Consider the following 16,999-nt stretch of genomic DNA (forward strand, 5'->3'; position numbering starts at 1 on the left):
GCGTGAATGAAGAGAATGGCAGGACTCAAACACGCGAAATCGCTTCATTCGCGTATTCGTGCGAGTTTACATTTTTCGACTCGAGCGAAGATTTTTCCGCATTTGTCATCAGCATTGAGATTGTCCGGATGTCACTGACGTACTGACGTATTTGCAGAGTAAATATGGAAAAATGGATGAAAAAAAAATTGTACACTGGATTATATGAAACAACGCCTGATTATCACGTGGCTTGCTAAGCGCGTTACCGTGGAGACATAGCACGTGTGCAGGCTTCGCGCTATTACAGAGACCGGACTAAAAAAAAGACGTCGCTTGGAGGAAAGCGAGCGAGGAAGTTGGACGACCTGGTAAGTTCTGAAAATATGCGCGACTAATTTATTCCAGCTATTGGTTGAACTTTACTATGAACGAAATCTTAGAAGCCCCGCCTCCTGTCCTTTTACGGAAGAGAAGCGGGAATACTCCCGAGTTCGCTTTACACACGCGAACGCAAGTTTAAACACACATTTATAATCCAGTCAAAATCGCGCGAGCAATGCGAGGTGAAAATTTTCGTCATGTTGTAAGTGAACGCACATAACAGTCTATCATGACACGATACATGTCAGTAGGGTTATAAGTAGGGACATTATTTACACGATAAGCACTTCCGTGAAATATGTATTTTGGAAAATAATCTTTAGATGTAATCAGAGACAATATTATTTTAGAAAAATACAGGTTTTATTTAAAGTATTTTAAATGTATGCAATCAGAATGTTTTATTACTATATTACTGTTCTAGGCTGATTTTTAAGATCTGATGGATCATATAGCATTCTTAATTAAAGTCAGCGCTCGACTGGTAATCTGGCATACCGGCCACTTTGGGGCTGATCAGGGGCGGACTGGCCATCGGGCAGGCCTGTGGGACGGCCGCGAAATGGGCAGAATGGAACGGGATAAGCTAAAATGAGCCACCGCTGTAGAATGGACCCATCAATGGTGCAACAATATGCAGAAAAGGCCCCCAACCACCCCCTCCCGCTCAACAACTTTTGGCTCAACCCCCGACTCCCCCCCCGCTCAACAACTTTTGGCTCAACCCCCGACGCCCCCCCCGCTCAACAACTTTTGACTCACCCCGCACAACTTTTGGCTCAACCCCCCCCTTCCCCCCTCGCTCAACTTTTGGTTCAACTCCCAACCGACCCCCCGTTCCCCCCTCTCAACCTTTGGTTCAACCACCAACCCCACCCTCGCTCAACTTTTGGTTCAACCACCCACCCCCCTCTCAATTTTTGGTTCAACCACCAACCCACCCCCTCTCTCAACTTTTGGTTCAACCACCAACCCACCCCCTCTCTCAACTTTTGGTTCAACCACCAACCCCCCTCTCAACTTTTGGTTCAACCACCAACCCCCCTCTCTCAACTTTTGGTTCAACCACCAACCCCCCTCTCTCAACTTTTGGTTCAACCAGCAACCCCCCTCTCAACTTTTGGTTCAGCCACCAACCCCCCTCTCAATTTTTGGTTCAACCACCAACCCCCTCTCTCAATTTTTGGTTCAACCACCAACCCCCCTCTCAACTTTTGGTTCAACCACCAACCCCCTCGCTCAACTTTTGGTTCAACCACCAACCCCCCCTCTCTCAACTTTTGGTTCAACCACCAACCCCCTCTCTCAACTTTTGGTTCAACCACCAACCCCCTCTCTCAACTTTTGGTTCAACCACCAACCCCCGTCTCTCAACTTTTGGTTCAACCACCAACCCCCTCAGCTCAACTTTTGGTTCAACCACCAACCCCCCTCTCTCAACTTTTGGTTCAACCACCAACCCCCTCAGCTCAACTTTTGGTTCAACCACCAACCCCCCTCTCTCAACTTTTGGTTCAACCACCAACCCCCTCGCTCAACTTTTGGTTCAACCACCAACCCCCCTCTCTCAACTTTTGTTTCAACCAGCAACCCCCTCTCAACTTTTGGTTCAACCACCAACCCCCCTCTCAACTTTTGGTTCAACCACCAACCCCCTCGCTCAACTTTTGGTTCAACCACCAACCCCCCTCTCTCAACTTTTGTTTCAACCAGCAACCCCCTCTCAACTTTTGGTTCAACCACCAACCCCCCCTCTCAACTTTTGGTTCAACCACCAACCCCCCTCTCAACTTTTGGTTCAACCACCAACCCCCCTCGCTCAACTTTTGGTTCAACCACCAACCCCCCCTCTCAACTTTTGGTTCAACCACCAACCCCCTCGCTCAACTTTTGGTTCAACCACCAACCCCCCTCTCAACTTTTGGTTCAACCACCAACCCCCCCCTCTCAACTTTTGGTTCAACCACCAACCCCCCTCGCTCAACTTTTGGTTCAACCACCAACCCCCCTCTCAACTTTTGGTTCAACCACCAACCCCCTCGCTCAACTTTTGGTTCAACCACCAACCCCCCCTCTCAACTTTTGGTTCAACCACCAACCCCCCTCGCTCAACTTTTGGTTCAACCACCAACCCCCCCTCTCAACTTTTGGTTCAACCACCAACCCCCCCCCCTCTCAACTTTTGCTCAAATCTAGGTGTGAATCTCGGGTGTAAGTGTGAATTCTGTGGTGTGATTGACAGTCATTACTTCCTTCATTACACCAAGAAAACTCTTTATTCTGCAAGCGTGTGTTGTCACTGCTCGATTAAACATGCAGCGAGAGTCTCTCTACAGACGGATGGCAAACACTCGCTGAAAGCGTTCGACCAACATTCAAAAGTCATTTGGTAAAGGTCAACTCCTCCTTGCTGGTGTTGGCTGAGTTTGACAGTGTGATTAGTGGAGATGACAAACACAGAGAAATCTGTGACTGCACACGGGAATGATCAGCACTGCGGCGCTCGGTGTGTCCTGTCATGTTGTCAGACGAGGAGGAAGAGGCCGGTAAAATAGGTCACATTCTGAACTCATGCGACTTCTGCTCTACTTTGAGTAACTGAACATTTCACACGGTGGGAACAGTACAGACAGACCGACAGCACACTGGGAAGTCATTCACTAATTAGGGAGCATCCTATAGCTTTCCTATACAGCCAAGTGCATTCACTCCAAACATAAACGGTAAATGGTCTGCACTTATATAGCGCCTTTTTAACGTTAGCGGTATTCAAAACGCTTTACACTGTGACACATTCACACACCAATGATGGCAGAGCTGCAATGCAAGGCGCTAGCAGCCATTAGGAACAACACGTCTTGCCCAAGGGCACTTCGGCACGTGGAGTCATGTGGGCCGGGAATCAAACCGCCAACCCTGGGATTAGCGGCCGACCCGCTCTACCACCAAAAATGCACACAGCAGTCACACGGGGGTCTCAGGAGTTTAAAACCTCCATCTAATATTCACCTTAAAAACCTCGTCTCATTACTGAAACCATTTCCCTTGCTTTTGGCCCCCTGCTGGACATTTCACTGGATGTCGGCACGGTCACATCATGTTCATGAGATCAGGCCCGAGTGGCAGGAGTTGACTTACCCTGACGTTATCTGGATGGAGCCCTCCAGGATGTTTGTCCATGTACTGACACAAATCTGTGTGCTAGACAGAGAAAACAGGGATAAAATGAGACAGAAAGAGAGAAACGTGTTTCAAAATCTACTGACATTGCTGCAATGCATTATAGGATTGCCTTTAATGGCCTGTCCTAGCATAATTATTCTCACCAGGATTCACAACAGAGCCAGAGATAATCCAAAAAGGTGCCTTTAACACCAGGGTTTGAAATGAACACCCGCCAAATACATCCATTTATATGTAGAATAAAAAATGAGGGGCTGGTAAAAGTGATTTCATACCCTATATTCCCTATTTCATGTACATAAAACAGACCGTTAACTCTTAAATGCACGGGCGTTTCCCAAACGTTATTACATAATCGGCCCGTTACCCCGACCCACCGGCCCGCTCAGTTCTCCCGATGGCCAAAAGTTGTTGGGGGGGGGGGGCGGCATTCGCGGTCCTTTTCTGCATATCGCGGCACCGTTTTGTGGTCCGTTCTGCATAACGCGGCGGCTCATTTTAGCTTATTGCGGCGCATTCGGCACGTTTCCTGGTTGACCCACCGGCACATTCGGCACGTTTCCTGGTTGACCCACCGGCCCCAAAGTTGTTGTGGGGGGAGGGGGCATTTGCTGTCCTTTTTAGCATATCGCGGCACCGTTTTGTGGTCCGTTCTGCATAAGCTGAAATGAGCTGCCGCGTTATCGCGGCACATTCGGCACGTTTCCCGGCCGACCCACCGGCACGTTTCCCGGCCGACCCACCGGCACGTTTCCCGGTCGACCCACCAGGCACAAAGTTGTTGAGGGGGGAGGGGGCGTTCGCGGTCCTTTTCAGCATATCGCAGCACCGTTTTGTGGTCCGTTCTGCATAACGCGCCGGCTCATTATAGCTTATCGCGGCACATTCGGCACGTTTCCTATTCGACCCACCGGCATGTTTCCCTGTTGACCCACCGGCAGATGCTCTTTGGGGCTGATGGGTCAAACTGGTGGGTCGGCCAGGAAACGGGCCAATTATGTAATAACGTTAACGCTCCGTTTTTATGTACATGAAATAGGGAATATAGGGTATGAAATTACCTTTTTTTGCCCACCAGCGACTTTGGCTTGTGAATGCCCACTTTTACCAGCCCCTCATATTATCCCCTCATCTAAATGAGTAAGCCAGATTACCAGTCCCGCCCAAATAGCCGAATTATACTGTTCATGCGTTAAACTTGCTATAGTTTACTTCCACGTTGCTTCTTCGTCAAACAGCAATGACAGGTGTCAATCAAGTCAATCACTGAAACACCAGCGCTACCTTGAGTAAGATATAGCATGTATATTATGCATATGTACACGCATGTGGAACGCTGATAATTCACTATTGTTGCCCAGACAATAAACGTGATATAGTGTTTATTTGTGTTAATATAGTACTCGTATGTCTTGTCATAAAGAAATAGATATCCTGTCATAATGAACAGGTCACTACAGACTTGAGGCACGCATTAAAGTCACATGTCGTGTGTGTCGGCCACAAGCTCTCAGGACGGGGACGTCTGGATGCAAGCGTGGCTTTCAGGTCATGTGGCGATGTGTGTAAACGGTGTCTGCTAACGAAAGAATTACCCTCCATCCTCTCAACATCATTGTTTCAGCGGCATTGGAGGGCAAACCCCCGCTGCGATCTGCACCCCAATAAATGTGTTTCCTGTCATGAATAATGCAGCTGCGCCCGTCCATCTCCCTCAGTGTCAATCATTATTAACCGCTCACCGTGGAAATGAATTGGTTTCCGTGGTGTGCAACCCTGTGTTTGTGAGCGCCGCAAGAGTAAACGCGGCCGCAGCCGCTTGATGCGCAACGCACGCTGCACATCTGCCGGCCTGACTGCATTATTTCACCGAAATGACTCTGATGAGATCACAGCGGCGGTCTCAGATTAACATCTCAGCTGAGTCTCGATGCGCCAACGCTATCAATATCAGAGCTGTTGTCCAATCTTCATGTTTGATTGTTTTCTTTGACACCCGCGTGTGTTATCTTAGTTCTCATGAATAAATCAGACTTTCATGCTCGTCCAATTTAAGATGTGCATTCCAGGGGAAAATACTGCGTCCTGGAGTATCAAATGATCAGTTATATCAGCCAGAGAGTATCAAATGAAAAACGGCCACTAAGCTAATCAGGGAACGTGCACCAAAATCGTTCCCGATGCGAAATAAACCGCAGCTTTCAGGTTCAGGGCCTACTGACCCTGAACCTGAATGCCGTTTAATCTCATGGATTGTGTCAACGGTTCCTGATGCATTGAATGCGATGGCGAACCCCCAATGTCAAACAAAAGAGTACAACTCTTAGCGGTGGATCACTCGGCTCGGGGATCAATGAATAACGCAGCTAGCTGCAAGAACTAATGTGAATTGCAGGACACATTGATCATCGATACTCCGAAAGCACATTGAAAATTCTGTCATCATTTTCTCACCCTCATGTCATCCCAGACGTGTGTGACTTTCTTTCTTCACCAGAACACAAATGAAGATTTTTAGAAGAATATCTCAGCTCTGACGGTCCATACAATGCAAGTGAATGGTGACTAGAACTTTGAAGCTCCAAAAAGCCTGTCTGAGGGTCGCTTTCCCATCTATCGGCCCGGTGCCTCGGCTGGAGGCCTCGCAGGCGCCCGCCCGTCCGCCCCCATGGGGGCGAGCGGTCCCCGGGCGCCTTCGTCCTCCTAAACGCAGATGGCGCGCACGGCCAGTCCGTCGCCACTCTCCTGTGCGCGCGCACCTCCGCGACGCGTGCCGAGGGTCCCGGGGATCGTCCCCGCGGCTGCCTGTGGGTCCCCCCTATCCTGCTGCCCGCGCGTGTCTCTACCACACTCCCTCAGCGAGCATCGCGGAGGTGCAAGTGCTCCGGACGGGCCACCCGCCTGTCTTCAGGCCAGTCCCTCCCCCCCAGGGAGGGCGGCCGCCACCACGGCTCCGTTTACGACCTCAGATCAGACGAGACAACCCGCTGAATTTAAGCATATTACTAAGCGGAGGAAAAGAAACTAACCAGGATTCCCCCAGTAGCGGCGAGCGAAGAGGGAAGAGCCAAGCGCCGAATCAGTTCTGAATCAGAAATGTGGCGTACGGAAGACTGGCATCTCCCGGCACGGGCCGCCCCGCCGGGGTACGGTCTTCTCGGAGTCGGGTTGTTTGTGAATGCAGCCCAAAGCGGGTGGTAAACTTCATCCGGCACGAGACCGATAGTCGACAAGTACCGCAAGGGAAAGTTGAAAAGAATTTTGAAGAGAGAGTTCAAGAGGGCATGAAACCGAGTGGCGTTACAACGATGCCAACTTTTGAATGCTTGCTGCGAATTAGGGCAGGGGCATCAGAAGTTGTTGGGGGTGCTCAAGGCTAATTTGGGGGCAATGCCTCTCCAGCCTCTACTTAGACGCGACAATGTTACCGGATAATTAACACGACGTATCATTACACGAGTGATCGTGCGAACATCAAAAGCTGTTCTCCGCTTTTATCGTAAAGGGATAGTACACGCAAAAAATGAACATTCTCTCATCATTTACTCACCCTCATGCCATCCCACATGTGACTTTTTTTATTTTTAGCACAACACAAATGAAGATTTTTAGGAGAATATTTCATCTCTGTAGGTCCACACAACGCAAGTGAATGCTGGCCAGAACTTTGAAGCTCCAAAAAGCACATAAAGGCAGCATAAAAGTAATCAATACGGCTCCAGTGGTTTAATCAATATGATTTAATTGAGAAGCAATATCATTAGGGTGGGTGAGAAACGGATCAATATTAAAGTCCTTTTTCACTGTAAATCTACACTTTTACTTTCACTTTCAGCCATCTACTAGTACACAGCTCTAGCTGATCAAAGGTGAAGATTTATAGTAAAAAAGGACTTAAATATTTTTTCTCACCCACACCTATCATATCACTTCTGGAGACATGGATTAAACCACTGGAGTAGTATGGATTACTTTTATGCCGCCTTTATGTGCTTTTTGGAGCTTCAAAGTTCTAGTCACCATTCACTTGCATTGTATGGACCGTCAGAGCAGAGATATTCTTCTAAAAATCTTCATTTGTGTTCTGGTGAAGAAAGAAAGTCACACACGTCTGGGATTGGCATAGGGGTGAGTAAATGATTACATAATTTTAATTTATTTTGGGTGCACTGTCCCTTTAAATAATTGTCTATCCCTCTGTAGCTAAAAATAGATTACTGTGAATATATCCAATATAATAAACTGATAAATAAATACATTATTTTGTAAAGAAACGTAACCAGAGTTATGATCTTGCCATCTAATTGAATCGTTCTATCGAGTCGTAAACTACTGCAGTCCGATTCACAAGCAAATGACTCTTTTGAACTGATTCAGTGTAAAAGACTCATGAGTTAAATCATTCTGACGAACTCTTTATTGAATGACTCACTGAATCAGTCAATTGTTTGACAATCACTTTAATAAGAACATAAAAGTAAACGTTTTGACTTGGGCGTGTACGCCTGACCTTTGACCCTCTGGGTTCGTTTACGATCCACATCTCTATTAATAAGTGACCATTACCACAGAGGACTGACCTAATTCTCCTTTCACTGTGATTAATATCAAGTGAAGCTCACACAGGAAGTGCAGTTGAACCTGCAGAAGCACACGGATCGTCCCACAGACTCATTATCATCATTCTACTGGCATTTAAACCTGCTCCAGATGTTCAGCGGGACCTTTACAAGAGCACAGCGACAGGCAGGAACTATAATGATTTATTAAAGCAATGCTGGGACGTACCCGCTAACCCTCTAAAATCACTGTAACACACAGTCTTGAGAACAGAAATATGATGAAAGACAGCAACGTTTAGGCAATGTGACAATGTAACGATACATTGATACAAAACGTGAGTCACAGTAACGCTGCGAAAACGTCTTTGGATGTGTATAAAGCACTGACGGTGACCTAAGTGGAGGTTTTGGGCGTTGCGTCTTGCTCTTATCAGCATCTGCAGCATGAGGGGCTGTTCACAAGAAACGTTTATGTGTCTGTCTTTAATCCTATTTGAACGGGACTAGTTACAATTATTATCACCTGACGTCTGATTTCATGTCCCGATTCGGACGGGACAAAGACGTTACAGAACATTTCAACTTATTTAATTAATTTAAGTGATACAATTAACTTATGTTTCAACTTTATCATTTTAAATAATGATTTATTTATATTTTTATTTCATTTAAATTTAATAACTATACATCATAAATTACTTACTATAAAAACCCTATTTAAAAACATTTTAAATAACTAATTATATTTGTATTTAATTTTAATTTAATAACTGCATTATAAAATCCTATAAAAATACATTTTAAATATTTATTTTTTACAGTTCATTTAAATTGAATAACTATATATTATAAATTACATATTATAAAAAACTATTAAAATTAATTTTAAAATATTTTTTTATCTAATTTAAATGTAATAATAATATGTAATAAATTATTATAAAACCCCTATTAAAATTCATTTTAAATAATTACTTTTGTTTTATTTAATTTAAATTTAATAACTAAACATTGTAAATTACTTATTATAAAAACTATCAAAATTAATTTTAAATTATTTTTGTTAATTTTATTTTAATCAAATAACTATACATTATAAATTAATTATTATAAAAAACTAATATAAATATTTTATTTAATTTAAATTTAATAACTATACATTATAAATTACTTATTATAAAAAATTTTTTATATTTTTTATTATTTTTATTTACATTTAATAACTATACAATATAAATTACTTACTATAAAAACTATGAAAATTAATTTTACATAATTGTTTTTGTTTAATTATTATAAATTACTTATTATAAAAAACTATAAAAATGAATTTTAAATTATTTTTGTTCATTTTATTTTAATCAAATAACTATACATTATAAATCAATTATTATAAAAAAACTAATCTAAATATTTTATTTAATTTTAATTTAATACCTATACATTATAAACTACTTATTATAAAAAACGATTAAAAAATTTTTTACAAATATTTTTATTTAATTTCAATTTAATAACTATAAAATATAAATTACTTATTACAAAAATATATTTTAAATATTTTTTATTATTTTTATTTATATTTAATAACTAAACATTATACATTTCTTATTATAAAAATACATTTTAAATATTTTTTATTTAAATTTAATAACTAAACGTTATAAATGACTTCTTATAAAAACGCTTTTTAAATACATTTTAAATGAGTGTATAGAAGTGGCAGCTTATAATAACCGAGGCTTATCTGTGAATTATCGAATTATAACATTACGCAATTGAGGGGAGAAATTATTTTCTTAATTATGATCTCGCCTGACGCTGATTTTAAAGGAGTCAGTTTGAGCAGTTTTTGAGATTTGGCTCTCCATGTTGAAAAAAATCAACCTCCATAAAACAGTAGGTACCCGCTCATCAGACTCAGACAGGATTAAAATCACAGTTGGAACGACATTAGGGTGAGTAAATGATGAAAGAATGTTCTAAAGAGCGAGGCAGCGGCTGAGGCAGCGGGTCTTAATTAAAGCCTGTGGCTGTCTTCCTGATTGTAGGTTGTCCGTGTGGAAATTAGCGAGACGTTCTTGTAGTTTTAAGGCCGAGAGGAAGTCCCAATAAAACCAGCAGCCTGCAGTGACCGAGCTCAATTCGGGACAGACTTCAAAGACTTCGTCATCACTCTTACAGATCACACAGAATCCTTCAGTTTAAACATCTAAACCATGACTTGTATTACACATAGATGACTAATATTGGCGTTATATTCATGCCGTGTATCTGGAGGGATATCAGTATACTCACCACATACTCAAAGACCAGCGTCAGCGTTTCTTTAGTGTGAATGATGTCGTGCAGCAGCACAATATTCGCATGCTTCAGGCCTTTCAGAAGAGACGCTGCAGAGAAACACAATGATCATGAACACGCATTAACAGCCCCCAAATATCCCTTTAAGACTCTTAATCAGGACCAGAACAGAGGAAGATCGATATATCGGTTTTACAGATTAATCGTGCCAATAGCGGCCGTTACCGGTGCCGATAGTCTTTTCATCATTTCAAAATAAGAGTCCCGGGTGTGTTTTCAATATCTGACTTCTTTTTAGCCACAACTCTGGAGGTGTGCTTAGGGTCATTGTCCATTTGGAAGACCCATTTGTGACGAGCTTTAACTTCCTGATGTCTTGAGATGTTCCTTCCTCATGATGTCATCTATTTTGGGAAGTGCACCAGTACCCCACAACATGATGCTGCACCCCCATGCTTCACGGTTGGGATGGTGTTCTTCGGCGTGCAAGTCTCGCCCTTTATCCTCCAAACATACCGATGGTCATTATGGCCAAACAGTTCAATCTGTGTTTCATCAGACCAGAGGACATTTCTCCAAAAGTCAGATCTTTGTCCCCATGTGCACTTGCAAACTGTATTCTGGCTTGTTTATGGTGGTTTTGGAGCAGCGGCTTCTTCCTTGCTGAGCCTTTCAGGTGATGTCCATATAGGACTGGTTTTGCTGTGGATCTAGATACTCGTCCACCTGTTTCCTCCAGCAGCTTCACAAGGTCCTTTGCTGTTGTTCTGGGAATGATTTGCACTTTTCACACAAACTACGTTCATCTCTAGGAGACAGAATGCGTTCCTTCCTGAGCGGTGTGATGACTGTGTGGTCACATGGTGTTTATACTTGTGTACTATTGTTTGCTCCTTCAGACATTTGGAAATTGCTCCCAGTGATGATCCAGACTTGTGGAGGTCCACAGTTGTTTTTCTGAGGTCTTGTCTGATTTCTTGTGATTTTCCCATGATGCCAAGCAAAGAGACACTGAGTTTGAAGACAAGCCTTAAAATACATCCACAGGTACACCTCCAATTCAGTACACCTCCTATTAGAAGCTAACTGGCTAATTGTATAAAGACTTGACATCATTCCAAGCTGCTTAAAGGCACAGTTAACTTAGTGTATGTAAACTTCTGACCCGCTGGAATTAAGTTATAGTCAATTAAAAGTGACACAATCGGTCTGTAAACCGACTCGTGTCATGCACAAACTAGATGCCATTTTATACATATATTTCCCCCCTTAAAGACTACTTACAATTTTAGTAAAGCTAGTAAACCTTCTACTTTCTTTCAAACTCAGAATTAAAGGGTTTGCCGTGCATTTAAGGCTTCTATGTAAATAGGTGTTTCATCAACACCCATTTATATACATTTTTGCAAATACTACGACTGTCACACAGTTGAGGCGTCATTTCCATCCAAACAGTTTCACCCTTTAATACCTTTTTGTCAAAAGTTAGTGCGCTTGGTTAACAAGTGCACAAAAGTGTCAGAGACGAGCATGAAATATGAGACCAAACAATGAAAAAGCAAGAGAAATATCACTATTCATTGGCCGTCATTTACAATCAAGCTGCAAATTTGCCAAAATAAAAAATAAAAAACTTTGTTTTTAAAGTGACAATATTATTTTATTGGGTTTATTAAGAACAAATAAAAAATTATATAATAAATTAGCCATTTCTCAACGCTGGACACGCCCACATCCGGTCGCCAACGGTCGCCATAGCTCCTGCGCACTCGCCGATGAGGTTGTTTTGTCGCTGCGTGCCGCTGATTAAGACTTTTATCTAAACCCCGAACTGATTTGTGAGCTTCTGCGGAGGGGAGGATTATCAGTGAATTACATCTGATATTTGTGACTGTTCCTCATAAACAGTTATCATAGCACTTCAGAAGACTTGGGATATAACACACACGTCTTATAAACTACTTTTATGATGCATTTATGTCTTTTTTGGAGCTTAACAGACCTGGTCACTATGAGCTGTTATTGTATGGAAATTACACACTCATTAGTGTATTAATTGGTCCACTAACGATGTTCATCAGTGTGTGTTCATGCATCACAGGAGATGTGTGTCATTAAGTCATGAACACTCATTTCCTGCACATCTCACATTCTGTACGGTTGTAAATGACGCCGATAGAAATGACATTTTTAATGCTTTTCAAATAAAATCACAGAATAATTTCATTAAATAATTACATAAATAATGTAAATAAAATGATTATTTACACATAATTCATTCAATTATATTTTATGTTATATCTTTAATATTATTTACTTTTATTAAATGTATTTACTCATTATTAATAATTTTTTTAAATAATTGCATATTTAAATTAAATGTTATTTTCGCAATTTTTGCATCATTTTCATAATTGCATAAATTACATCTTGAGAATATTCATTGAAATTAATCAGATTACGGTCATTTTAATTAACAAATAAAAGCAATCGGAAGAGGAGGAATTGCAATCAAAGTGAGCAGTTGCTCTTCTGATGGGACTGTAATATCGGTCCTGATGTTGCTCCGATCGCAGGTTGCCAACGGTTACGACCTCCACTGGCCTGGAGAGGCTCATCACTGGCGTGGAGACGTATCACTGGCCGGTGAAGCTCATCACCGGCGCGGAGGTGCTCATCACCGGCGCGGAGACGCTCATCACCGGCGCGGAGACGCTCATCACCGGCGCGGAGACTCTCATCACCGGCGCGGAGACTCTCATCACCGGCGCGGAGACGCTCACCACCGGCGCGGAGACGCTCATCACCGGCGCGGAGACTCTCATCACCGGCGCGGAGACGCTCATCACCGGCGCGGAGACTCTCATCACCGGCGCGAGACGGCTCATCACCGGCGCAGAGACTCTCATCACCGGCGCGAGACGCTCATCACCGGCGCAGAGACTCTCATCACCGGCGCGGAGACGCTCATCACCGGCGCAGAGACTCTCATCACCGGCGCAGAGACGCTCATCACCGGCGCAGAGACGCTCATCACCGGCACGGAGACTCTCATCACCGGCGCATGCTCGCTGCAGCTAGATTATAACGTGATTGCTCGCGACACAGTTAATTATAATACGAGTGTCGCGTGTGGATCTTATGGGGAAGAAAATCTGCGATACGCAGCTCTATAAAGAAAAGTGTTTTTTGTGAGTTAAAGACAGACACCATTTCAATATTTAATGTGTACGACGAAACACAGAAAATCAAGGGCGATATCACTTTTTATTGGTTATTTGCAATAAGGCTGCAACTAACGATTATTTTTGCAATTGATTAATGGAACGATTATTCAGCGATTATTGTGACGATTTATCGCTCGCTCTTAAACGATTATTCAGCTTGTGCCCGACCTAAAAGTTTGAATTAAACGTGCTTATTTAATCATCTTTTAAAAATATCTCTAAATGACGTTCACTGAATTAAAGGGGAAAAAATACTTGGATTTTTATTGTTTAATTAAAAGATTCACTGCAAATAATCCGATTGTTATCAAGTGTTTGTTGCAGTGAATTTTTTAATCACAATAATCGCTGAATAATCGTTCGATTAATCGATTATAAAAATAATCGTTAGTTGCAAATAACCAATAAAAAGTGACATCACCCTTGATTTTCTGTGTTTCGTCGTACACATTAAATATTGAAATGGTGTCTGTTAATTTCACTCATTGATCAGATTTTCAGATGTAATTATTTGGATTTTTGTATCCCAGTTTAATGTTGAAAGTCTGCGTAAAACAGTCAAACCCTTTGGACATGAAATGGCTCAAAGTATAAAAAACACCCATTTATGATGATTAGTGGATGTCACTAACATATGATGAGGTTTTGTAAGAACAATGTACATTTATAATGTATATCATTGCATAAATCACAATGGTTTTGCTAAATATAACAAGTAAATAAAATAACAGTTGGCAGTATTCGGTAAAGTTTCCGGTAATGAAGTCTGGATTCTGGGTCTCATTCCGAGCACGTTCTGCAAACTGGAATATTCCCAGTAATTGCTGAGTTGGTCCAATTTTCAAAGTGTTTTTTCTGCACACATAATCTCATCACAATTAAAATTCAGGAGGCACCCACACCCGAATTCTCACACCCTCACAATCTGCTCGCGCTCCACAGAGAATATCACACCTTTAATCTCGCTGCGGATATCTGTCAAGCGATTTCTCACTAAACTCATACCTGCCCATGCATCAGCACTCTTTATTCAGTTAGATGATGCATGATGGGATTTTATGTTATAATGTACAGTAAATGTATGTTTATGTATAAGTGCATAACCTGTATTAGGTCTAAATTATTGACCATTTTTAACCACCTTTTTGCCTTCACTTGTTCATTTTAAATGGTCCTGACTTAACAGGCAAAACCAAAACACATGGACTATGGCTGGTTGATCTATAGAATACTCACAGGCAACATTGTAAATATTGCAATTATTTTAAGGGTGAGTCTCATGAATGTCCCGGTCCTATTATACACCGAAATCAAAAGAAACAAATACGAATATTTTGCATATAGGAAACACTGGCTATTTTATGGGCTTTTACATTTTGATATTATTTTAATACAGTTATGTGCATTTTACCCCCCAATTCTTATTACCACAATGCGGGGGGGTGGGTGGAATCCTATATATTAGAAATACAATGGGAATAGTAGAGTATAATGTTCCGATGCATTACGGTAATGAGAATCATCACTGTAAACAATGGGAATAGTAGAGTATAATGTTCAGATGCATTACGGTAATGAGAATCATCACTGAAAACAATGGGAATAGTAGAGTATAATGTTCGGAAGCATTACGGTAATGAGAATCATCACTGACAACAATGGGAATAGTAGAGTATAATGTTCGGATGCATTACGGTAATGAGAATCATCACTGAAAACAATGGGAATAGTAGAGCATAATGTTCGAATGCATTACGGTAATGAGAATCATCACTGAAAACAATGGGAATAGTAGAGCATAATGTTCGGATGCATTACGGTAATGAGAATCATCACTGAAAACAATGGGAATAGAAGAGTATAATGTTCGGATGCATTACGGTAATGAGAATCATCAGCTGTAAACAATGGGAATAGTAGAGTATAATGTTCAGAGGCATTACGGTAATGAGAATCATCAGCTGTAAACAATGGGAATAGTAGAGTATAATGTTCGATGCATTACGGTAATGAGAATCATCGCTGTAAACAATGGGAATAGTAGAGTATAATGTTCGGATGCATTACGGTAATGAGAATCATCGCTGTAAACAATGGGAATAGTAGAGTATAATGTTCGGATGCATTACGGTAATGAGAATCATCGCTGTAAACAATGGGAATAGTAGAGTATAATGTTCGGATGCATTACGGTAATGAGAATCATCACTGTAAACAATGGGAATAGTAGAGTATAATGTTCGGATGCATTATGGTAATGAGAACTGGGTGTAAAATGTGCTTAACTTCGTGCAACCCAGCATCCACATGTGTGGACGTTGTGTTTTGGCGTTGCTATATGCAACGCATCATTTAAATGAATTAAAACTGACTGAATACTGTTCTCAAGACACTATACTGTAATTTAAGGGTTAAACATCTGACACGACAGAATGACGTTGATTTCCGTGAAGCACTCAACACCAACAAAAGTGCCTCTGCTAAGAAAACTCTTTAAGTTGTTTGATTGAAAGCTGATTGGTTGTAAAGTGTAGCGTCTCTAGTTTCATTTAATATGCTGCATTAATAAATACATTGATTTTTCAGGCATCAGCACGCTGATAAACATCAGGGACTTTATTCCCTCAAAAGTTGAAAAACATTAGCACGTCTGTAAGTCATTTCCCTCCATTTTAATGTACATTTTGTTATATTTTATTGTGTTATCACTGTACAATACGGTTCTATTAACATTAATAATGCAAAAATATGAACAGTCCTTAATTTAGACTTTATGCAAAATATATCTTCATTTTTAAATGAATTCTGAGGATCAGAGAGAAGGTGGAAAATGGTCATGACAACCTAAATGATGAGTCAAATTATGATTCTTTGGTGCAGCTTGGCTGACATTATAATTGAAACACAATAGAAGCTTGTTTTGGTGTGTGATGTGGTTTCCTCACCTTCTCTGATGGCGGTGAACGGCGTTCCCTCTTCCTCCTGCAGACGAATCACTTTCAACGCAACCAGCTTCCCGTTCACCCTGCAAACAAATAAACATTATTAATATCGGTCCGTACAGAATCAACATGAAATCCCATTTGCATCCTAATGTGACGCATGCTGAAAGACATTCAGGTTTCAAGTAAATGCTGATAGAATTCTCTGTTTCTTTAAGAAAGTCAACAGGGTCAATTTCAATTTCAAGTCGACTTTAAATCAATGAAACGCAATTGAGAGTCAGTGGAGTGAAACTTAACACGAGACCAGAGGAGCCTCCACCAATCAAACATCTTAGATAACGTCATTACAATGAACAATCCTGCAATAAAGAACAATTGATTTCACGCTGGGTGAGATTTTACTACCCAGATCTTA

At 41.5% G+C, this 16,999-nt stretch overlaps 1 protein-coding gene across 4 annotated transcripts in view; it reads right to left on the reverse strand.

Moving 5' to 3' along the window:
• LOC127658062 (cyclin-dependent kinase 14-like) overlaps positions 1–16,999 on the reverse strand; it is a 181,786-nt gene that overhangs the window by 94,417 nt on the left and 70,370 nt on the right. For all 4 annotated transcript variants that reach the window (XR_007972349.1, XM_052147155.1, XM_052147157.1 and 1 more), the window contains 3 exons: positions 16,585–16,664; positions 10,407–10,501; positions 3,502–3,564 (listed from right to left, as the gene is read on the reverse strand). Coding sequence is in view for 3 of the 4 variants with exons in the window: in XM_052147155.1 (XP_052003115.1) it covers positions 3,502–3,564; positions 10,407–10,501; positions 16,585–16,664 (238 nt within the window). In the remaining variant the exon portion in view is untranslated. The remainder of the gene's footprint in view (positions 1–3,501; positions 3,565–10,406; positions 10,502–16,584; positions 16,665–16,999) is intronic.

This window comes from Xyrauchen texanus, chromosome 17, assembly GCF_025860055.1.
Source record: "Xyrauchen texanus isolate HMW12.3.18 chromosome 17, RBS_HiC_50CHRs, whole genome shotgun sequence".
NCBI lineage: Eukaryota > Metazoa > Chordata > Actinopteri > Cypriniformes > Catostomidae > Xyrauchen > Xyrauchen texanus.